This window comes from Salmo salar, chromosome 12 (genome assembly GCF_965601325.2).
Source record: "Salmo salar chromosome 12, fSalSal1, whole genome shotgun sequence".
NCBI lineage: Eukaryota > Metazoa > Chordata > Actinopteri > Salmoniformes > Salmonidae > Salmo > Salmo salar.
This window is the reverse complement of record NC_138302.1, coordinates 38191988-38217764: the sequence shown is the minus strand read 5'-3', so window position 1 is coordinate 38217764 and position 25777 is coordinate 38191988. Positions and strand designations below refer to the sequence as shown.

Here is a 25777-nt window from a genome sequence, read left to right as displayed (position 1 = left end):
GATGAACAAATAAGGTTTTATATGTAAGAAGGTTAAATAAAGAGGAAAATGATTATTATTATATATTATTTGTGCCTTGGTCCTATAAGAGCTGTTTGTCACTTCCCATGAGCCAGGTTTTGACAGAAACTCACACTTATTCTTATGTTTAATAAATGTATCGTATAGTGTGTGTGTGTGTAGCAGACTTACAATAAAGGTCAAAAAACAACATTTGAGAGTGCGCTGACCTTGTTGCTAGAAGGGGTACGCAGCTGGAGGTTGAATATTTGAAGGGGAACGGGACTATAAAAAGTTTGGGAACCACTGGTTTAGGGCAAAAAAAAATAATGAATGCAGCTGTGGTCGTAGCTAACTCATGTCTGAATCTGACTAATACAGTGAACTAGGAGCAAAAAAACGTAATGGCGTCACCGGCCTGAATCTAATCCAATCTGGAGCTACAGTCAGGCTACATCTGTAAAGCATAGAATAGAATTAGCCTGACCCGAGTTACTGCTCTGATGACACAGACGGCTTCATCAACAACTGTAATGTGTGTTATGTGTAAAGTTTTATTAAAAATACCCGGTTTGATAAACTAGTAGGTTAATTACCCAGCTAAGCAGATACAAGTAGTAGAGTCATTTTGGTTGTGAAGTGCATAATCAAAAAGCTTTTGTCTTTTCTTTATAATAAAATGCAATTTACCACTTGGCTGTCTATTGTACAACCCTGTCACAGGCCCTCCCGGTCAATACCACCTCATAAAATGAGGAAGTACATTGTTTATGGGGATTGCCTGCTGCAGTTGTTCGAGATATGTCCAGCCGAACACGCAACACAGAGAAGACCAGCAAGGGGACCCTTCAGCATCACCGACATGTCCTTGCTTTGAGCATTCCTATAAATGGAACAGGGAGTACACTTAAACCAGGTTGGTGCCATTTAACCTGGTCAAAGGTCAAAACTGTTTAGAGTTTTGTCCAAATTCACCTTCATAACCTAGCCTGGTGAAACCAGCCTGATCACCGTGTTCACCATTCTATTTCACTTCATATATCATGATATGTGAAGTGAAATAAAAGGTGACTCCACCATGCTAATCATAACCACCATTGATAATGTAATCAGTGCTCTGGGAGTGTGTTTGTGTGTGACTGTCCAGTATCTTTGAGGGGCAAGGGGCTGATCTACACTGCCTTGCTCATCAATGGGGCGCTGGTAAAGACCTTACCTCCAGCCTCACCTCTTTCCCACTCACCAATGGTCATAGATTAGGCAGGTTTGAGTCTGGACCTGTTCAAGCTTCAACATAGCAACATGCCTATGGTAATTCAACAGTGACTGTGTGTGTATGTGTTCACAGAAACATGTATGGAGCCAGAACATGGAGACTTGCAAGATAATGTGATGAAGTCCAGTCTGACAGATGGGCTTGATACTGATGTCTTTAAATGGAGAGAGACCTGGCACTCAGCATAAAACATGTACTAAACAGCTTTTACTTGAATTGCCTTTTTTTATTATTGAATTGAATCGTATCAGTCAATATGGGGAGGGAGAAACCCTATCTATTCTGCACTAGTGGCGCATCGTGCCAACAGAAACAAGCATCTTTCTGGTAAGAAGTAGGGCGGGGGTGTATGCCTTATGATTAACGAGATGTGGTGTGATCATAACATCATACAGGAACTCAAGTCCTTCTGTTCACCTGACTTAGAATTCCTCACAATCAAATGCCGACCACATTATCTACCTAGAGAATTCTCTTTGATTATAATCACAGCCCCATATATCCCCCTCAAGAAGACACATCGATGGCCCTGAACGAACTTCATTTGACTCTATGTAAACTGGAAACCACATAGTATAGAGACAAAGTAGAGTCGCAATTCAACGGCTCAGACACGAGAGGTATGTGGCAGGGTCTACAGTCAATCACGGACTATAAAAGGAAAACCAGCCCCGTCGCGGACCAGGATGTCTTGCTCCCAGACAGACTAAACAACTTCCTTGCTCGCTTTGAGGACAATACAGTGCCACTGACACGGCCTGCTACCAAAACCTGCGGGCTCTCCTTCACTGCAGCCGACGTGAGCAAAACATTTAAACGTGTCAACCCTCGCAAGGCTGCAGGCCTAGACGACATCCCCAGCCGCGTCCTCAGAGCATGCGCAGACCATATGTCGGTGTGTTTACCGACATATTCAATCACAATCCTTATCCCAGTCAGCTGTCCCCACATGCTTCAAGAGGGCCACCATTGTTCCTGTTCCCAAGAAAGCTAAGGTAACTGAGCTAAATGACTACTGCCCCGTAGCACTCACTTGCGTCATCATGAAGTGCTTTGAGAGACTATTCAAGGACCCTATCACCTCCACCCTACCTGACACCCTAGACCCACTCCAATTTGCTTACCGCCCCAATAGATCCACAGACGACGCAATCGCAATCACACTGCACACTGCCCTAACCCATCTGGACAAGAGGAATACCTATGTGAGAATGCTGTTCATCGACTACAGCTCAGCATTTAACACCATAGTACCCTCCAAACTCGTCATCAAGCTCGAGACCCTGGGTTTCGACCCCGCCCTGTGCAACTGGGTCCTGGACTTCCTGACGGGCCGCCCCAAGTGGTGAGGGTAGGTAACAACATCTCCACCCCGCTGATCCTCAACACTGGGGCCCCACAAGGTTGCGTTCTCAGCCCTCTCCTGTACTCCCTGTTCACCCACGACTGCGTGGCCATGCACACCTCCAAGTCAATCATTAAGTTTGCAGACGACACTACAGTGGTAGGCTTGATTACCAACAACGACGAAATGGCCTACAGGGAGGACATGAGGGCCCTCGGAGTGTGGTGTCAGGAAAATAACCTCACACTCAACGTCAACAAAACAAAGGAGATGATCGTGGACTTCAGGAAACAGCAGAGGGAGCACTCCCCTATCCACATCGATGGGACAGTAGTGGAGAGGATAGAAAGTTTTAAGTTCCTCGGCGTACACATCACAGACAAACTGAAATGGTCCAACCACACAGAGCGTGGTGAAGAAGGCGCAGCAGCGCCTCTTCAACCTCAGGAGGCTGAAGAAATTCGGCTTGTCACCAAAAACACTCACAAACTTTTACTGATGCGCAATCGAGAGCATCCTGTCGGGCTGTATCACTGCCTGGTACGGCAACTGCTCCGCCCATAACCGTAAGGCTCTCCAGAGGGGAGTGAGGTCTGCACAACGCATCACCGGGGGCAAACTACCTGCCCTCCAGGACACCTACACCACCCGATGTCACAGGAAGGCCAAAAAGATAATCAAGGACAACAACCACCCGAGCCACTGCCTGTTCACCCCGCTATCATCCAGAAGGCAAGGTCAGTATAGGTGCATCAAAGCAGGGACCGAGAGACTGAAAAACAGCTTCTATCTCAAGGCCATCAGACTGTTAAACAGCCATCACTAACATTGAGTGGCTGCTGCCAACATACTGACTCAACTCCAGCCACTTTAATAATGGAAAAATTGATGTAATAAATATATCACTAGCGTCTTTAAACAATGCCACTTCATATGTTTACATACCCAACATTACTCATCTCATATGTATATACTGTACTCTATACCATCTACTGCATCTTACCATCTTGATGTAATGTATCACTAGCCACTTTAAACAATGCCACTTTTATATGTTTACATACCCTACATTACTCATCTCATATGTATATACTGTACTCTATACCATCCACTGCATCTTGCCTATGCCGTTCTATACCATCACTCATTCATATATTTTTTTATGTACATATTCTTATTCATTCCTTTACACTTGTGTGTATAAGGTAATTGTTGTGAAATTGTTAGGTTAGATTACTCGTTGGATATTACTGCATTGTCGGAACTAGAAGCACAAGCATTTCGCTACACTCGCATTAACATCTGCTAACCATGTGTATGTGACAAATAAAATTTGATTTGTATACGAGAAACCACACAGGAAGGTATGACCACTGTGACATGTTTGCCAAGGTAGCCTCATTTCCATCAGAAATTATGATAGGCACAGTATCTGCATCAGCTGGGAATGACAATGAAAGATGCACGTTGTTATATTAGCAGAACACTGCTTCTATGGTAATTATGTAAATGGTGGTTTATTCTACATGGACCTGTTACGACATTTGAATATTATCAAAACACTTTGTTTAGAATATCTACACAAATTCAGCAATTGCGCTCTCAAATTACTCTGTAGGCTACTGACCTATTTGAAGCTTCCTCCAGCATCTCACCACACATCTATCTGCCTGCAGTTGTTGAACTCAACCCGCATTAGGTTTGTTTGTTGATTGAGTGGGGTGAAACAGCTGTGAGCAAAGCTCTGACAGATGGGCGTGTCTTGATGGTGACAATGACACAACCAAGAAACACCCACATCAAACCACACAGACTCAAGCCAACTGAAGTTTTGCTTCTGTCATGGCCACCAGCATTTTTTGAGGAGCAACCCAAAAAACAAGGCCAAATCAGCCTGTCCAGTTCCCCTTTAAATATAACCGGCCCTACACAATAGCTTTCAACATACCAGTATTGGTGTAAACCAAGAAATGCTGTTCTAAATAATACATTATAAAAATAAAAAGCATGTCAAAATATCAATTTTTTTTCACATAGGTGGTTGCAATGCTGTGAAAAACAGTTGTACTGCACCAGAGTGTTAAAAAACATCGATATGCCCAAAGTTTAGCATGAATTTGCAGGGGGACTCATATTTAAAAAAATTATTTAAAAAAATCCCCGGTCGTGCTACCAGCATAATATCCTGCTGCTAAGAGAACGGTACTCAATGCCGCTGCGCGATAGGAAGCGGGGGTGTCACGTGTGCATGTCCTTGGAAAATAAAACATGTGCAACGTCAAACCGAAGACGGTGTGAATAACAATGCTTTTTATAAATATGGTTTATATAAATCATTGGTATGTCAGCCACCAATGTTCCATTAAACGATGCCTGCACTATACTTGACTCTTTAAATGATAGTTTATCATTAGGGCTCGTTTCCTCCTCCTCGGGCTCAATTTTGTTCATTCTATTCTATATTCTGTTCTTGTTCTTTTCTGTTCTATTCCATTTCCATTATTAGAAAAGCAATACCCCTTGATAAGTTAAATAATTTGATTCATTTTCTCAAGACAACTGCTGATGGCTTGCTATGATTACCCAGCACTGACATGACATTGTTTGTTGTTGCAGTTATGCATAGGCATAGAGCGTTGTGCCTACATTGTGTCCACTGTCATCAAAGGCTATCAAAAGGTTAGTAAAAATAATAATAATAATAATAAATACCAGGACATGATAGCAGCTATTTTATTTAGGGTGTATTTGCATTCAATGAAGGAATTCTGACTGAAAATGATCACATGATATGAATATCATAACCTGAGAATGTTAAACAATCAGTTTTACACCACCAAAAAGACCCTTTAAACATTGAGTCATCTGAATATGAAAAACCTTCTCATCTACATATAAACACATATATAGCACCATAGTGATACATTTTAAATCTTACAATCATATTTAAACAAATATCATATTAAAAAAACATTCATAATTAAAGCATAATGATCTTTTTAGTTCAATACTATATTCACATGACTGATTAATACAAACTCAATAAAACATTATCAATCATTATATTTAAGCGGAATCATTTTTCATTATATAATTTAATATCTGTGTTACAACTGGTAAATAAATCTAATGGAACTTATCTCTTGCATGGCTGAATGAAAAGAAATGTCTTACTTTTGGTATCTCTCCAGTAAAGTTCTTAGGGAGGAAAATCTATAGAAAAAAAATGAGCCTCCACTCTTCAACATTGAAACATTTTGACATCCATACAAAAGTTAGCCTTCGCCTGTGCCAGTCTGTTTGTGCTATCATGCCAACTTAGATGTCAATTATTATCATGCCAAACATGACAATTTTGCTGTGAGGCTAGACTGTTGGGCTTGAGAATCTGCAATGGACTGGTCAAGAGCACAAACAGATCAAGAACAGGTAAGATATGGCTTAGCTATACTCCTAGAAAAAAAGGTGCTATCTAGAACCTAAAAGGGTTCTTCGGCTGTCCCCATAGGAGAAACCTTTCAAAAAACTTATTTGGGTTCCAAGTAGAACCCTTCTTAGTTCCATATAAAACCCTTTACACAGAGGGTTCTACATGGAACACAAAAGAGTTCTACCAGGAACCAAAAAGGTTTCTTCTTTGGGGACACCCAAAGAAGCCTTTTGGAACCCTTTTTCTTACATTCACATACATTCATGTCATTTAGCAGACGCTCTTATCCAGAGCTACTTACAGTAAGTGAATGCATACATTTCATTATTTTAATAAAAAAAAAATTGTACTGGCCCCCCGTGGGAATCGAACCCACAACCCCAGCGTTGCACACACCATGCTGGTATTGCAAACACCATGCTCTACCAACTGAGCCACAGGGAATGCCTTTTCTAGGAGTGTATAGCATGAATTGGAACTAGGATACAGCATTGGAAAGTATAGCCTTGGGAAACACTAGATCCCGGACCCTGAGATAAATAATTACTGTATTTGTTTCTTATACAGTGCCTGAAGATACGTAAAATAACCAGGTCAATATGTGGTTACAATCTAACCTAAAATGATAATTACATCATGACATTTGACCTTAACTGAGTAAGTACTTAGATTAAGGTTAATTTCAGTAGCTGCGCTTTCCCCCAGAGTTATTTGTGCTCATATTGCTCCTTTAACTTGAAAATCTCTGAGGAACACCCTAACTAATGAACATGGTCAAAAAATAAGTAATTTGGAACAAGCTAACAGGGGTCCTGGCACCACTTTAATTGTTTTACACTCAACAATGCTAAAGGCTAAACTGTAGTAACAGCTATATTTTCATTTAACTCGGCAAGTCAGTTAAGAACATATTCTTATTTACAATGACGGCCTACCCCGGCCAAACCCTAACAACGCTGGGCCAATTGTGCGCCGTCCTATGGGACTCCCAATCACGGCCAGTTGTGATACAGCCTGGAATCGAATCAGGGTCTGTAGTGACACCTCTAGCACGGAGATGCAGTGCCTTAGACCACTGCGCCACTCAGGAGCCCCCTATATAAACAAGAAATATCTGGTTCCATCAAATATTTTCTTTGTGTACATTTTTATTAGGTGAAGTACCCCTTTAAATCTCAGATATATTTGATTCTATATTCTAAATTCATGAATACCATCTTCATGACTTAATTTTACTATTTAACTACAGTACCGAGTATCTTCATGGTTATGGAAAGGGGGAGAAAACACTGCAAAAGGAAGCGTAATAGCTAAATTGGACAGCTCTTGAAAACAATAATCCTCTCTGATTTGGGAACAGTACTGACCCACCATGCTTTCGGAAGCTGCAGGTATAGTGAATAATAGATCCAGGCTTGGTCTCCATGGGAAACACTATTGTCCACAATATACTGCCCTGAGTGTCTGATTGCACAGAGCACCTTAAGGGGATTTGTATCAAACTAAGCCAAGCAGTAAGGATTCTCGCTGTCTAATCTCACAATATATCAATGACATTAAAACCAAGCACAATACTACAATATATATTTTTTGTATTCTACAGAAAGTCTTCAAAATGAATACAATGTCTAGAAAGCAGCAATAACATTAAACAGTGTTTAAATGTAGGAATGGAAAGTACAGAATTTATGTTTAGAATGAAACATAATATTTGGTAAATCTGTTGGGAGTGTGTATGTTCAGTTTCCGGTTCCACTGTAGAGCTCAACAGTACTGGAACTCAGGTTCCTGCTCTGCCTTAGCCTCCTGCCACCTGCTGGACTCTGTAATGAGAACGAGAGAGACAGAGACAGGAGGAGAGAGATAGGGAGACACAGAGAGAGAAAATGAAAGAAATACAGATGTAATTTTTTATTTCTATTTTATTATTTTTTTTAAATACAAGGTCATGCTTTATCACTAAACTTGATTCTGAAGAGAGAGAATGGTGGGGGTGTTTTTAGAACAGGTATGTTGATCCTGGGTGAACTAAGGTGAACTATTCAGCAGGAAGCTGATAGTTTGCATTATGGCCTTGTAGCAACGTAAGCAAGTATGAATATCACTATATCAACTAGGGGACGTGTTACCTGAAAGGAGTCATCGTCATCACTTCTCTTGTTCAAATAGTTCAGAGAGGCAGCTCGTTTCATACTGCAAAGAAAAACAAAGCATTTTCATTTTTACTTAAGCAAATTTAGATTAAATGTCTTATGCTTTGGTGAGTGTGTGTGTGTGTGTGTCTTTGTTCGTGTGAGGCCACTGAAGGGTACTGGACCTAGAATGAATAGAGGGATGTATCATGTTGTGTGAATGTGTGTGTCAAATTAATGTCACAACATTTTAATTTGTTTACACATTTGTCAAGTGCATTTCATATTTTTTTGATTATGATTTAGTAACACTGTTACTGAAAATCTGCTCAGAATAGCATAGCTTTGTGTGAGATTAATCATTAATATAACAGTACATTTAAGATTATTTTTGTGCTATTTATCTTCAACTGAATCTTATACAGAAATGTTGGGTTGGTGGTCCTAATAAAGAGGAAGACAGCTGTAAAAAAATATATATATATATTAAATAAAAAATAATAATCAGACACTGGAGCATTATCCTTAACCAAAAACGCAGTGTCAGACTTGAGGTGCTGTAGTTGCAGAAACACAATTAAGATAATGAAGATTGGAGTGGAGAGGGGATAAAACTTGGTTAAAATAATCTCCAATGTGTGAATATTGTCATCTAAATATATACATAAATAAAATGGTATTTTGACACTATTGAGACAGCATGGAAATCCGATGGGGATACAGGCAGGTGGGAGAAATGTACTGAAATGAATCACGTTTGACATTATTGGCTATTTTGGCATTTAAAGCCCCATTCAGCCTCCAAAGCACCTAATTTCCTCAGCCACGTTGTGATGCAAATATATATTTTTTAACCTTTCCCATATTCAAGTCATTTCCCATCTTTTCTTATTAGCCTCATGAACATAGCAACTTGGTTGCAGCTTCTATCTGTGCTAGAATGGTTGAGAAGGCCATAAAATGAAAAAAATAAATAGAATATCGTTAACAGCCCAGAATATCCACACCGGTGCATCCCTAATTGAATGTCTAAAACCAGATCGAAAGTATGTAGTCAGGTCCAAAATTATTGGCAAAAGATCAAACAAAAATTGTATAGAATAAATAACAAGTACTGAGCAATATAATATATACTGCTCAAAAAAATAAAGGGAACACTTAAACAACACAATGTAACTCCAAGTCAATCACACTTCTGTGAAATCAAACTGTCCACTTAGGAAGCAACACTGATTGACAATACATTTCACAGGCTGTTGGGCAAATGATGTGTTATTTTAGTGTTCCCTTTATTTTTTTGAGCAGTGCATATTATTGTTTACAATTATATTCAACAACAAAAAATTATGAGATTGGCTAACACATTGGGAGGGATCTTAGACCATTCCTCCATACAGAATCTGTCCAGATCCTTGATATCCTTTGTCTGCACTTATGGACTGCCCTCTTCAATTCAAATCACAGGCTTTCAAATAGGGTTCGGGGTCTGAGATGGCCATTGCAATAAAAAATAGTGGCCAATTAACAATTTCTTTGTGGATTTTGATGTGTGCTTGGGGTTATTGTCTTGCTAGAAGATCCACTTGCGGCCAAGTTTCAGGCTCCTGGCAGAGGCAACCAGGTTTTTGGCGAAAATGTCCTAGTACTAAAGATCATGATGGAAATTAGATTGGGATACAGGCAGGTGGAAGAAACATTGGGATACGTGAATGCTGGGATTGAACCCTGGGCCGCATTCCAACACTTAAAAGACACACCCTATCTACTCAGCCCTCAAATTAAGCGGACTTCTAATGACGAATCATGACGTCTGACGAGTTGACATTTGCAGGGCAAGGGAAGAATGAATTAATTTTAAATGGACCGTTCCTGCCCAGAAATGTGTCACTCCATCCCACGGTTGTATTTTTAGTCATCGTGGAACTGTTGTGTGTGCCTTATTGAAAGGGTTGCGGAACTGGTGGCAGTGAAGTCAGACGCAGGAGAGCAGAAATAGGTAATAGCATGAGCAGTTTAATTTCAAAACCAACGGCAATAAAAAAAGAACGTTCATGGGTACAAAACCCAACGCGCACCAGTATTATAGTGCACAAGCACTTACAAACAACCAATTCCATGCAAGGACATGGGGGGAACAGAGGGTTAAATACACAATGAGGGAAATGGAATCCAGGTGTGTAGGAAAACAAGACAAAATAAATGGAAAATGAAAAGTGGATCGATGATGGCTAGAAGACCGGTGACGCCGACCGCTGAACACAGCCCGAACAAGGAGAGGAAACGACTTCGGTGGAAGTCGTGGCACTTATGGCCCACCTTGCCTGGCGAGGGTTCAGTCTCCTCGCCGCCCGGATTTACTCCAGATTGCGGTGGTCAGCCCAATGCCTTGACGACAGCCAACAGCTCCCGGTCCCCCACGTCATAGTTTCGCTCCACCGGGCTGAGCTTCTTCGAGAAGAAGGCACAGGGGCGTAGCTTAGGTTGCATACCCGAGCGCTGAGAGCACGGCTCCTATCCCAGCCTCGGACCCGTCCACCTCCACTATGAATGCCAAAGAGGGATCCGGATGGGCCAGCGCGGGAGCCGAGGTAAACAGAGCCCTCAGGTGACCAAAGGCCCTGTCCGCCTCAGCCGACCACTGCAAACATACCGGTCCCCCCTTCAGCAGTGAGGTAATGGGAGCCGCTACCTGACCAAAACCCCGGATAAACCTCCGGTAGTAATTGGCAAACCCTAGAAACCGCTGCACCTCCTTCACCGTGGTGGGAGTCGGTCAATTACGCACGGCTGAGATGCGGTCACTCTCCATCTCCACCCCTGAGGTGGAAATGCGGTACCCTAGGAAGGAGACGGACTGTTGGAAGAACAGACATTTCTCAGCCTTGGCGTACAGGTCATGCTCCAACAGTCGACCAAGCACCTTGCGCACCAGGGACACATGCTCGGCGCGTTTAGCGGAGTATATCAGAATGTCATCAATATACACCACTACACCCTGCCCGTGCAGGTCCCTGAAAATCTCGTCTACAAAGGCTTGGAAGACTGATGGAGCATTCATCAACCCATACGGCATGACGAGATACTCATAATGAACTGAGGTCGTACTGAACGCCGTCTTCCACTTGTCTCCCTCCCGGATACGCACCAGGTTGTAAGCACTCCTGAGATCAAGTTTGGTGAAGAAGCATGCCCCGTGCATTGACTCAATTGCCGTGGCGATAAGAGGTACCAGGTAACTGTACCTCACAGTTATCTGATTAAGGCCTCGATAGTCAATACACGGGCACAGACCTCCCTCCTTCACAAAAAAGAAACTCGAGGAGACGGGGAAGTGGAGAACCGAATGTACCCCTGACGCAGGGATTCGGAGACATATGTTTCCATAGCCACCGTCGCCGCCTGTGACAGAGGATACACGTGACTCCTATGAAGTGCAGCGTCTACCAGGAGATTTATCGCACAATCCCCCCGTCGATGGGGTGGTAATTGAGTCGCCTTCCCTAAACTATGGGCAAATGATCTGTCAATAAAATTCCCAGCCGCGCCTGAATCGACGAGCGCCTTATGCTGGGAATGCGGGGAAAACTCAGGAAAAGTAACGAACAAAAACATGTGTGCAACAGAGGGCTCTGGGTAAGAATGGTGCCTTCTCACCTGGGGTGATGCCAGAGTGCCCTGCCTGCTGCCTCGACCCCCAGAGGAACTAACCCGGCACCGACCGGCAGTGTGACCTCTGTGGCCACAGATGGTGCACGAGACGGAATCTCCTCCGGTCTCCCTGAGCGCAGCACCTCCGAACTCCGTGGGCATCGGAGCGGTGGTGCTGGGGGATGGAACCAACAGACCCCGATCTGGACGTCCGCGGGTAGCCAGCAGGTTATCCAGCCGAATGGACAGGTCCACCAGCTGGTCGAAGGTGAGGGTGGTATCCATGCAGGCCAACTCTCGACGGACGTCCTCGCGTAAACTGCAGCAATAGTGGTCGATCAGGGCCCTGTCATTCCATCCCGCTCCGGAGGCCAGGGTCCGAAAGTCCAAAGCGAACTCCTGTGCGCTCCTCGTCCCCTTTTCTTTTCATGGAAAAGACGTTCACCTGCCACTCTGCCCTCGGGCGGGTGGTTGAAGACTGCCTGGAAACGACGGGTAAACTCCTCAGTGGTCCAGCACCACATCTCTTTCCACCAACACGCCGTTGGCCCAGTCCAGGGCTTTCCCCGAGAGGCAGGAGACGAGGGCGGACACCCTCTCACGGCCCGAAGGAGCCAGGTGGACGGTTGCCAGGTATAACTCGTAAACTGCAGCAGGAAACCCTGGCAGCGGGCAGCCGTCCCATCGTACTCCCCGGGGAGGGTGAGGCGAATCCCACTGGAACCGGGTGCAGGGGGAGTGAGTAGTGGAGGCCCCTGTTGTGCTGGGGGAGGCGCTGGAGGAAATCCCTGTCTCTCCCAGCGGTCCATGGTTTGGACAACGCGGTCCATGGCGGCGCCGAGATGGTGGCTCACCGCCTCTTGCTCCAGGACGCGCTCCTCGACCCCTATACCAGGGGCACCTGCTCCTGCTGACTCCATATGGGTGGTGTGGAATTCTGTAAGGGTTGCGGAACTGGTGGCAGTGAAGTCAGACGCAGGAGAGCAGAAATAGGTAATAGTTTAATTTGAAAACCAACGGCAATAAAAAAAAAGAACCTACATGGGTACAAAACCCGACGCGCACCAGTAACATAGTGCACAAGCACTTACAAACAAATAATTCCACACAAGGACATGGGGGGAACAGAGGGTTAAATACACAACACTTAATGAGGGAAATGGAAACCAGGTGTGTAGGAAAACAAGACAAAAGAAATGGAAAATGAAAAGTGGATCGACGATGGCTAGAAGACCGGTGACGCCGACCGCCGAACACCGCCCCGAACAAGGAGAGGAAACGACTTCGGTGGAAGTCGTGACACTTATGTGCGTTACAGTCAATTATGATTGCATTTCATATCTTGGCTAGAAGACAACGCATCCACAGACATTGAATGCCATCCTCACTGTGTCAGGTAAATCGAAAATTTAGGAGCACAATTTGTAACTTATTTACATTAGTTTTTACTTACACTTGTATGTTGACTTCTCCATATTAAGTGTTGGTTAAGTTTTGGCAAACTTTTCTTAGAGGATGTACAATCACCGCAAAGTGAATTATGGGGCATTTCAGGCCCGGAGTGAACGAGGGCTGAGGGGCTTACGTTGCCAACTTCCCTTGTTTGGCTAATCATTTGCACCAACGAGAAATGTGGCTGCGGGAATCCCCCAATGGCATAAGGCGAGGGTAAGTGGAGAAGGGTGTGTCTTTTATGAGTTTAAAACGCAGCCAATCACTTAAAAGACACACCTTATCCCCTCAGCCCTCAAATTAAGTGGACACTTCTGATGACGTATCATGACGTCTGAAGAGTATACACTTGCAGGGCAAGGGAGGAAGGAATGATTTTAAAAATGGACCACCCTTGGCCGGAAATTCGTCATTTGTTCATCCTGCGATGATTGTATTTTCAACCACCGGTAGCTTGTGGGTGCTTTATATGCGCTACAGTCAATTTTGAGTGCATGTCTACTTATATTAAATATATCATTATTAATATATACCTACTGTATGATAGCTAGCAAATTAATTAGCTAACTAACGTTAGCCTGCCTAGCTGGAAATTCTGAAGAAGGAAAATATTTTATTTCTACAATTTCCAAAAGATAACCAAACAAAAACATTCCTTTTTAGGAGACGTGTGTGATGTCATGTTCATTAGTAGCACTTGTTTTTACTTACACTTGTATGTTGACTTCTCCATTGATGTCGTTTAAGTTTTTGTTGACTTTACCAATTTATATGGTAAATATTTTCTTAACACTTCTTGAACTGCACTGTTGGTTAAGGGCTCGTAAGTAAGCATTTCAAGGTAAGGTCTACACTTGTATTCGGCGCATGTGACAAATACATTTTGATTTGATTTGCCAGAGAGGCAAAACTGGGGTCTGAAGTTATCATGTAATCGTCAAAGCATTTTATTCTCTGATCCTTGCCACTTTCATGGCCATTTAGAGCCAATTGAATGAAAAAGTCTTACATATTGTATCTTTAAGGCAGCAAAAATGTTATAACTGTGCATGGGGTGTGAGGACTCACTAGACACTGTGTGTTTGTGCATGTTTGTCTCTCTTACTGGGGGTTGCGTGGGTCGGGGGGACCATTCCCCTGTAGTTTCTTCACCAGCATCTCGCTGCTTCGCCGTATGACGTCCCGGAGCCTCCCCATCGATCCTGCTCTCCTCAAAACCCAACTGCCATCCTGAAACAACGCCCAGGGTCAGACAGTCCTGTAAACTCAGTCTCCCAATCCATTCCTGATAGACCCCAGGGGGTGTGCACATTTTTATTCCAGTCCTGCCCAAACATATCAGATTGCTTTGACAAATTGTCTCCAAAAAGCATCAGCAATAAATCTAGGCTGCCGGCCTGAAACTTCCTTCACCATACCCAATGTGTTTTTTGCGCTGGCCTAGAACAAAAACCTGCAGACCTTGTAGCTCTCCAGGGTTGCATCTCAATCTAGTAAAGTGGCTTACTCATACTCACCTTGTCTCCTTTCCTTCATCTGTTATGGTGGGTTAGGGTCAGTACTGGAAGATTACAAATCAAGTCCACAAATTGGTAGCCACCCTATCGTTTTAAACTGTTCAGTATTTTTCAGACCAGTACAAATGAAGGCTGCAGATGAGAAGAAGCTACCGAACCAAACCCTGCCCTCGCTAAGGCATAGTCAAGGGCATTATTTCAAAATCAGTACTTCTCCAGTAGGGGGCATAAGAGATAGGAATTTACAGTGTGTTGAAGATAATACTGTACATTTCAAACAAGAATGCATGAATAAGATGAAGCTGTAGAAATTCTTTGCTTTGAGAAACGAGTCTTTGATGCCCCACCACCACTGAAGTAAACCTTCAGTCCTTAGGGACTTAAACTGACACTAAGTGCACACTTCGAGGGAGAATGTACAAGTGCACACTTCAGGTAGAAGGTGGTGGAAATGTAATTGGATTAATCTGCAGCCTATTGCTGTGTACTACATTTTTAGTATGGCAGAGAAGCTATCATGCGCCAGAGCTTCCGGGTAGCGATACTAGGTCAATGGACTCCAGAGGGAGGAGAGCATATCGGATGTGCGGTTCCCCCTCAGGTTGGTTTACACAAGCATCCAGCCAAAGAAAACCCCAAAATGAAAGTCTTTATTTTCAGTCGATGTCAAACAAGGTTAAGAGAAACATTCATCACAACACAACAAGCGAGGGTGTGCGTAGGCCCACACAATGCCGGGACAGGAGAATCAGTAATGGAGAGCACAACGTTCTACAGATGGACCGAAGGGAAAAAAAGTATGATACAGCTAAATTGCTCCACTACATAGGCCTACCAACCAGCCAGCGTGTGTCAGAATTGGCTAGCTCCACTACTGCTGCAGTTTTTATATATTTTTAATCTGTTAGCGGCATTCACTGAGATGCTAAAATGCCAGTTACATGGAATTGCATTTTCATATGGTAACGATAGTGTAATTACTTTTAACTAGACATTAACTATTTGAACTAATAGTCTCAGTACCGCATCAGTTTTGGTATAGCGCATGCACTTTCTTTTAAACCATTATCTGTAACTGTACTATGATTGAGAAAAATAGTTATTATATAATCGTTAAAGTGCTTAGAGTAACTACATGGCATACAGGCAACTTCAATTTGGTGGTGTTGGCTAATGCTGAAACGACTGGCTAGCTAGAAAGTTAGTTACTAGTACTACACTTATTCAGACTAAAATACATTGTTTCCCCTCATTCTATATTTATACTAAATAAACTAATAGTGACTGAAAAATGGGAAATATAAAAGAAACTGGGATAGTTATAAAGTAGTGGACATCAGTGAGTACATTTCAAGAAACAGCGTTGTTTGAAACATCTTTACAGTGAGGAAACATGACACTGTTCAACGATGCCTCACAATATGATCACACCCAACCGAAAATCGATCTTTAAGCTGCTATAAGCATAGCATAACAATAGTTATCAGGAGCATTCATAAAATCCAATGTCAATTTATAACGTATAGCTTTTGAGCAGCCAGCTAGGTCACATGTTACAGTGTTCAAGGTAACTAGGTTGTTGGCTGACAAGATAGCTTACCTCGGTCATTTCATGTGTGCCATGGCTGTTCATAGCCGTGTCATAAACTAAAATAAGCTGTTATGAGTGCCTTACGTCATGGCAGGGTCAAGTAGACTTTTAAGACGAGAGGATAACAAGAGGGAGAGCTGTGCGAGGAACAACAAGAGGACCATCAAGCTAAAACCAAATAATGGACCTAACGAAATTTCACTCAGAAGCTTACAAAATACAAAGTCAAATACAACAACTTTGTGCGGCAGAGTGTACATTAATTTGTGTGTTTCTGCTGTTTGCGTCCCTTTTCAACGGCTACTTCAAAACATGAAACAAGATCTCTTGCTTGGAGCATAATTACAGATTATTATATTTTTTTTTTTTCAAGATATGGGTTTGGAGAAGCAATTTGCAAAATGCCATTAAATTCAAACATTTATTCTACAGTTAGCAAGCTGACCCTCTTTAAAACGTCAATACCATAGGCAGGCACTGACAACATAATTCCTAAACTTATGGCTATATAATAATAATAATAACAATAATGACAATGCAAAGAAATAAGCATTATGATAAACACTATGCTATATAAGAAAATATTTCAAAGTAAACAAAATAAAACAGGAGACAGATACACTCATCTCAATAACAAGTAATCGATGTGTAAACTCAAAAGGTGCTTGTAAGTGGCGACGTGACTTGGAATCATAATAGCGTCACAATATTTGTTTACTTTCTTACATTTGCTCCTATATAACATAATAGTACGCATAAATATTTTACAAGGGTCACGGTCACACTTAAAACAAGTTGCAAGTTAACAAAATAAGTGAAAATAAAAAAAAGGCACCTAGGTAGTTCAATCCTGGTCAAACGTCAGGACAAAAATCTGGCTGCAGCAAAATAAAAACCACTACTGTAGCTAGTTGCTCTTCAGTGGCAAATAATGTTATAGTAGTTGGAAATATGAAGATCAATTTAAAAACAATCATATTTGCATACAAGGAGAACAGAAGAGGGAAAATCAAACAACCAATCCAAAGCTTTGATAGTTAAGTTTCCAGTGTTCAATTGGTGCCACTGTCCAACATCTCTTTTGGTTAGAATATCATACACACTATACAAGTGATGACACAGCAAGAGAAAGGGAGAGACCGAGGGGGAGAGATGGATAGAGGAAGAGAAGGGCTGAAAGATGATGCAGCATGATGAGAGAAATCAGTGGGCAGGAATGAGTGAGGAAGATAGCTAGAGAGAAAAAGAGGGATAAATAAAACAAGAGGGCAAGCGGCGAGGGGTAGCGTGTGGAAGAAGATAGAGAACATGCGTGGCAGTGTGAGAGAGACAAAGGAGGGAAGAGAAAGAGGGGGCAGTGAAAGGGATAATCAGTTTGGGCCAGGATTTGGAGTGGGGATGAAGGAGGAGTCCTCCATGAGGGATTAGAAGAGGCTTCGCACAGAGGAAATGACGAGGGGCATCCATTTTTTATTCGATTGGCGTGATTTTGATTGGTTGGCTTGATTGGATTGGTTGAGAAGAGTGAAGCGTAGGAAGGTCATCCCGCTGATTTAGGCCTAATGAATGAATGAAGGACAAAGAGAGAAGAGAACAAGAAGAAAAGTGGAGAGCGAAAGAGACCGATACAAGAGAGATTGAGGAGAGAGTGAGAGAACCAGAATGGGGAGAAAGAGACAGATACAACAAAAAAGAGAAAGAAGATAAAAATACAGGCAGAAAAACACAAGGTTAACACACCATTCTAGAGAGGAACATAGCAAGATTAAAAGATCAAAGCTTTTAACATTATTTTATGACCAATATAAATAAAATCAGTATCAAACATGACTGCACACTTGCATTTGTCATAAAAAATTCAATGTAGAAGACAGACAGTGTAGGGCCACAAATGATTGACAATTATAAAATCACAGTAATCATTTGAAAAGGTTTGGAGAAGACAAAGCTTTTGTAGTATATTCGCTAAGCTGATCTGAATGCAATATTGATGAGTCAGCTAATGACATAATCAGTGTGAACCGCAGTGGGACTCGAAGGGCACCTTGGCAGTCTGCTCACCGAATACAGCATGCACCTAGCCATCTACAGTAGGGAGCAGGGCTGTGGAGAACCTGCTTTAAAACTGATTAGAAACCATTATACACCGAGTATACCAAACACTAGGAACACCTTCCTAATATTGAACAGCCTCAATTCGTCAAGGCATGGACTCTACAAGGTGTCGAAAGAGTTCCTCAGGGATGCTGGCCCATGTTGACTCCAATGTTTCCCACAGTCGTGTCAAATTGGCTGGATGTCCTTTGGGTGGTGGACCATTCTTGATACACATGGGGAAACTGTTGAACGTGAAAAACCCAACAGCGTTGCAGTTCTTGACATAAACCTGTGCGCCTGGCACCTACCGGTGCGCCTGGCACACCGTTCAAAGGCAGTTAAATTTTTTGCCTTGCACATTCACCCTCTGAATGACACAATTCATGTCTCAAGGCTTAAAAATCCCTCTTCAACATGTCTCCTCCCCTTCATCTACACTGATTGAAGTGGATTTAACAAGTGACATCAATAAGGGATTATAGCTTTCACCTGGATTCACCTGGTCAGTCTGTCATGTATATCTAGTATATATTAAACCAAGTATAATATATAAAAATACGTTATTAGAGGATATTAGGTTATTAATAACATGTCTTCTGGATTGACAAGTGCTCGTCGAACATCTCACTCCAAAATCATGGGCATTAATATCGAGTTGGTCCCCCCTTTGCTGCTATAACAGCCTCCACTCTTCTGTGAAGGCTTTCCACCAGATGTTGGAACATTGCTGCGGGGACATGCTTCCATTCAGCAACCAGAGCATTAGTGAGGTCGGGCATTGATGTTCGGCGATTAGGCCTGGCTCGCAGTCAGCATTCCAATTCATTCCAAAGGTGTTCGATGGGGTTGAGGTCAGGGCTATGTGCAGGGCAGTCAAGTTCTTCCACACCAATCTCGACAAACCATTTCTGTATGGCGTTGTGCACAGGGCATTGTCATGCTGAAACAGGAAAGGGCCTTCCCCAAACTGTTGCCACAAAGTGGGAAGCACAGAATCGTCTAGAATGTAATTGTATGCTGTAGCGTTAAGATTTCCTTTCACTGGAACTAAGGGGCCTAGCCCAAACCATGAAAAACAGCCTAGCCCAAACCATTATTCCTTCTCCACCAAACATTACAGTTGGCTCTATGCATTGGGGCAGCTAGCGTCCTCCTAGCATCTGCCAAACCCGGGTTCATCCGTCGGACTGCCATCGAAACCCATTTCGTGAAGCTCCCAACGAACAGTTCTTGTGCTGACATTGCTTGAAGAGGCAGTTTGGAACTCGGTAGTGAGTGAGGACAGATGATTTTTACGCGCTTCAACTGTCCCATCCTGTGAGCTTGTGTTGCCTACCACTTCGCGGCTGAGCCGTTGTTGCTCCTAGACGTTTCACATCACAATAACAGCACTTACAGTTGAGTGGGGCAGCTCTAGCAGGGGAGAAATTGACGAACTGACTTGTTGGAAAGGTGGCATCCTATGACGGTGCCACGTTGAAAGTCACTGAGCTCTTTAGTAAGGCCATTCTACTGCCATTGTTTGTCTATGGAGATTGCATGGCGGTGTGCTCGATTTATTTTAGCAACGGGTGCAGCTGAAATAGCCTAATCTAATAATCTGAAGGGGTGTCCACATACCTTTGTATATATATTTTACACTACATATGCACTCAATGCCTTCCTAAATAATAAGAAGGCTTAGGTGTGTGTGTCTATGCAGTGCACTCACCCCGTTCCAGTCCACGCTGCCGTCCTCCCCTGCTTCGGAGGGGCTCTCATATTTTACGCTGCTCAGACTCTCCCTGCTCCTCCTCCTGTCTCCATCTCTCTGCAGCTCCACCCCACCCTGAACAAAAAACACAAATCCTTTCAATATAATTTCACCTTTTGTTCTTACATTATTATTGAAAGTAATTGGTGCAACTGATTGGTAAAAATCAGTAAACCATGCAGTCACAAACACACAATCAAGCAAAATAGTCCATGAATATACAGATGTGCCCAGGATCAAAAGGCAAGCAAGAAATAGGGAAATACTAATACTCAATATGCAACAATAGATCTTAAAGTCTCTGTGAATGTCTACATTCAGTTCAAGCATTTCCATAACTGAATATACCCAAGTTTGGATTTCATAGTGTGGATTAAAGCTTGAACGTGTGTGCGTTTTTATACATTTGAGGGTTAATGTGTGTGTGAGAGAGAGAAGCTGACCTGTTTTCGGGACCTCAAGGCACACTCCTCCAGGGTCTCAGCGGCCTCCATCTTGCCTTGCCGGCGGTACAGAGCTCCCAGATTACGTAGTGTGGTGTTGACAGTGGGGCTGATACACACACACACACACACACACACACACACACACACACACCACACACACACACACACACCAAGGCCACTTGAAAATCACTGCAGTGACTACAGAGATGCTAATCAGTACCCTTCCTTTACTTCGGTAGTGCTTACAAGTCTTTAAGTGGACTTATTTTCTTACCTATTCACCTTGCAGTTTTTATACCAGCCGCCATAATCTCCATAGCCGTCTTTGCTCTGGTGATAGAAAGATAGAGGGGGATAGAGGAGAAAGAGAGGGGGATAGAGGAGCAAAAAAAAGACCACAAAAAGGGAAACCCTTCACATTTTCCAAAATGACTCAGCTTTTTGACATCAAACACAGTGGGGCAACATCCTGCTTACAGAAAACAGAATTTAAATCTGTCCAGACCACCCCTACTGACTGTTAGCAATGTGCACCTTCCCTTGAGGCATGCTTGGGAAGAGCTTTTTGTTGTTTTCAGGTAGCAGGAAGTTGCTGCCTCGATGTATGATGTCATATCGCTGCGTCTACCCAAAATAAGCATTCTTCCCCCTAATTTTTGTCATTTAGCAGACGCTCTTATCCAGAGCAACTTACAGCAGTGAGTACATACATTTTAATGTTTTCTTACTGGTCCCCCATGGGAATTAAACCCCGAACCCTGGTGATTTCAAGCCCCATGCTCTACCAACTGAGCAACACGGGACCAGACCGAATTGACAAGTAAACAAATAGGCGTTCCTCACAACAATTGTCACCCCTGCCAAATGTCCGTTCATGCCCGCTCGCTCTCGCACACACTTTACATGGCACTCACCTTGCACTCCTCCCGCTCCTCGGCATGCATCCAGATGGGTTTGTTCTCAGCTGCAGAGAGAGGAGAAAGAGAAAGGTGTGCTGTGTGCTGGCAAAAACATCCCCAATGAGTAACAGACAAGCGTTGAACAAATGGTAGGATACAGACGTAGACAGCTGCACCTTGCTAACATGTAGGTAACATTAGTTCAACTTTGTTCCTTTTTTCGTGTGACAAGATCGTATCGCAACCTCTCAATCTCAGTAATCGTTTGAGATTGTTTTAAATGCTGTTTCAACCTGAGACCAGAGTTCTGATAATCCCTCAAATTCATCCCCACCCCCTCACAGAATCAATTGAGACCTATTTGTTAATTAACCGTGCATTATATTGGCATGGTAAGAAACTCAAGAGAAAGACAAGGTCACAATTCTGCCTCAAATTTATTGAGAATATGGAAAAAGCAATGCGTGAAAATAAAGTAGGCATGAAAGGCACTTGTGTGTAAAAATACTAAAACCTCAAATCAAAGTCAACCCATCATTTCGCATGTTACATCTTGAGGAGAGATACCTTTGATGAAAGCATTTCATTATGGATAAAAAAATAAATGAAGCATATTTAATTGATTTCATAAAAATGTAAAAATAAAATAAACAGAATATTGTCAATGTCAAAAACATTCAATAAACTCAACATAACATGTGACTGCGAAAGACAATGAAAGTACAGTAAAGAAAAATATATGTGGTAGCTTACTTGAAATATCTTGGCATGTTAAGCCTGAAAAACACTATCATAATGAAGACATACTTATCAACAAAAACTTTTGACAGTGTATGATAACCAACCTTTGTTTTCTTTACAGCGACATAAGTATTATGCTAGTAGTTATAAGTGGTCATGTATGTTATGTATAAAAAATACATGTGATCCTATAACAGTGTTTCGGAGGCATTGTGTCAGACTACTTCAAGAAGGGATTTCCAAAGAAAGGTTTGAAAGAAGAGATGACTTCATGACAGAAGAATAGAAAAAATACCAAAACCAAAAAATACAATGCCACTATTATATAAAGTATAACAAAGTGTGGAATTTTACACAAGACAACAAAAAAAAAACACACGAAACTAACAGTCTAGACAATTCCATGCCCTCATGCATGAAGACACAAAACCGAGACTTAAATATCTTTGTATCACAAATGGTAATAAATAACTAAATGGTGAGCAATATAATAAGCAACACCTATGTAAACCAAGTTGGATTTTGTTCTTGTTTCAGATATGTGCATATTTCACTCTGGGAAAAACCCCGCCAATGTTTCCACTTACCTTCATTGCTGTGTATCATATGCACACTCCCAGTGATTATCTTACAATGTGACATATGGCATTTAGAGAGAAAGTTCAAGAAGACCTTTTATGGCACTTCGATCATCTGTAACACCTCAATTGAAAACTATCAGATACAGCTTGCAAATGCTAGAAAATAGGAAAAAGCTTCCAATACAGTCAATATGGGAAGTCGTCAATTTTTTTCTTCTTCTTCGTGGTATCAAAATACTTCTTCCAACGGGGGAATATGACAAAAAAAAATATTGTTTAGTTAGCCAGATGGCCCTTAAAAAAATATATTCAAAATCTTCAATCTTCAAAAATCTATTTTTTTTAATATAAAAAAAAAATAAAAAATCTACTAAACAATCCTTTCATATACTCTATACTCTTAGTAACCAGTTGCTTTCTTTATAATATAGAAAGTCAAATTATTTCGAAGTACTTCTTGAACAGCTCTTAAATCAGTCTGCTCTAGCCTGCACTATTCTGTACTTCAAGTCGAATGTTGACTATGTTCTCATTAGCAATGAACCGCTACACTTCATTGTCATTAACTGGGTGTCATAATAACCCATCCTAACAATTGATTGCAAAATGTGACAAATCACAGTTAGCATTGTCTGCTGGCAAACTAGCTATGTGTGAAATAACGGTGTTCTAAAATGTCAGAACCACAGACTTATTGTATGTCTATGGTCAGTTCAGTCAAGTGCTCTATTGTTCCTTCTAGAAACGTAAGACTTTGAATTCACATAAGGATTTATGTAAATGACTCACGTTGATCTCGATTGACTGAACAGCCATTTCATGTGAAAGCAACACTAGAACGTACTGTAACTTTGTGTAGATGAAGAACATTCTGAAAAAAAAGTTAGCAAATAAGGCAAAGTGACTACTATCCCCAAGTGTTTGTTGTGGCCCTTTCGAGTTTTGGACTAGTTTGCTCACCATCCACGGATCCAAATTCCTTCTCGTGAGCTTGGGTGAGGATCTCTTTGTAAAGGATTTCCGCCTCCTTGTACTTCCCCTGCTTCAAGTAACACGAAGCCTGGGAGACAGGAGAAAAAGTTCAGACATTTCACCTTTGAACTACAAGTACGCACAAAGCAAATCACTGAACCAGATGCAACCATCACGGTTTTTGATCTTTAAAAGGAAAACAAAGTTCATTCTCATCCTTGCACCATCTTGTTTAGTCTAATACCAATATAAATAAAAACAACATAACAGGATCAAAGAGCTATGGTATGGATGAGCAACTTTGGTTCTCATAGGACAGGGGTTGTCAAATTCATTCCATGGAAAGCCTAGTGTCTTTTTAAAATATTTGTATTAAGCCCTAGACAATCAGGTGTCGGGAGTCAGTTCATCTATCAAGTTCAAGGGAGGAGTGAAATCCCGCAGACACTTGGCCCCCGTGGAATGAGTTTGACAGCTGTGTCGTATGGCCTTTGTGTCTGCTGGTTTTTTGTTCTTAATTTGAAACCACCGTCTGATTTAGACCTGCGAAACCGGGGTGGGCACTTGTGTGCAATCAGTGTCAGATGAAAGAGAAAACCAGCAGACACATGAGTTGTTCACCCTTGAGCAGCAGTAGACTCAAGCGCGGCAGTAAAGCCAGGCAGCCCCCTCACCAGGTTGTTCTTGGTCTTGGCCACGTTGGGGTCATCAGGGCCCAGCCTGCGCTCGTAGATCTCCAGGGCGCGGCAGTAGTAGTACTCCACCTCCTCGTACTTGCCCTGATTCTGGCACAGCAGGGCCAGGTTGTTCAGCTGCTTGGCCACATCAGGATGGTCCTTGCCCAGCACCTATATGGGAGGCGAGAGGACAGAAGCATCAACCAACACGAGTTGAGGTGCAGCCAAATAATCATCGGAACATTTCTTCTCGTTTTGAAAGACGTACTGTATAAAGTCTCAGTCAAAAGTTGACACACCTACTCATTCCAGTGTTTCGTTATTTTTACTATTTTATACATTGCAGAATAATAGTGAAGACATCAAAACTATGAAATAACACATATGGAATCATGTAGTAACCAAAAGTGTTAAACAAATCAAAATATATTTTAGATTCAAAGTAGCCACCCTTTGCCTTAATGACAGCTTTGTACACCCTTAGCATTCTCTCAACCAGCTTCATTAGGTAGTCGACAATCCATCATTACTTTAAGACATGGCCAGTCAATTCGGAAAATTTTAAGAACTGCCATAGAAAAAGAAGACCCAGAGTTACCTCTGCTGCAATTGTAGCTCAGACTGCAGCCCAAATAACAGACAACATCAACTGTTCAGAGGAGACTGCATGAATCAGGCCTTCATGGTTGAATTTCTGCAAAGAAACCACTAAAGGTCACCAATAAGAAGAAGAGACTCGCTTGGGCCAAGAAATACGAGCAATGGACATTAGACCGGTGGAAATCTGTCCTTTGGTCTGATGAGGCCAATTTCGAGATTTTTGGTTCCAACCTCCGTGTCTTTGTGAGATGCAGAGTAGGTGAACGAAGGATCTCCGCATGCGTGGTTCCCACCTTGAAGCATGGAGGAGGTGGTGTGATGGTGCTTTGCTGGTGACACTGATTTATTTAGAATTCAAGGCACACTTAACCAGCAAGGCTACCACAGCATTCTGCAGTGATACACCATCCCATCTGGTTTGCGCTTAGTGGGACTATCATTTGTTTTTAAACAGAACTATGATCCTAAACACACCTCCGGGCTGTGTAAGGGTTATTTGACCGAGGAGAGTGATGGAGTCTGCTCTAGCCTGCACTATTCTGTACTTCAAGTCGAATGTCGACTATGTTCTCATTAGCAATGAACCTGGCCTCCACAATCACCCGACCTCAACCCAATTG

The 25777-nt window shown here is 42.3% G+C and overlaps 1 protein-coding gene across 2 annotated transcripts in view; it reads right to left on the bottom strand.

The window, feature by feature from the left end:
- Window positions 1-5340: 5340 nt before the first annotated feature.
- LOC106564808 (kinesin light chain 1) overlaps window positions 5341-25777 on the bottom strand; it is a 35456-nt gene continuing 15019 nt past the window's right edge. The window contains exons 8-16 of one of the 2 annotated variants that reach the window (XM_014131226.3): window positions 24555-24728; window positions 23869-23968; window positions 21602-21651; window positions 20962-21017; window positions 20685-20793; window positions 20200-20316; window positions 14389-14513; window positions 8181-8244; window positions 5341-7874 (exon numbers count right to left, since the gene is read on the bottom strand). In XM_014131226.3, coding sequence (XP_013986701.1) covers window positions 7791-7874; window positions 8181-8244; window positions 14389-14513; window positions 20200-20316; window positions 20685-20793; window positions 20962-21017; window positions 21602-21651; window positions 23869-23968; window positions 24555-24728 — 879 coding nt within the window. In that variant the 3' untranslated portion in view covers window positions 5341-7790. Of the gene's footprint in view, window positions 7875-8180; window positions 8245-14388; window positions 14514-15431; window positions 17951-20199; window positions 20317-20684; window positions 20794-20961; window positions 21018-21601; window positions 21652-23868; window positions 23969-24554; window positions 24729-25777 lie in introns of those variants that run through there. The other variant, XM_014131227.3, reaches the window with a different exon arrangement.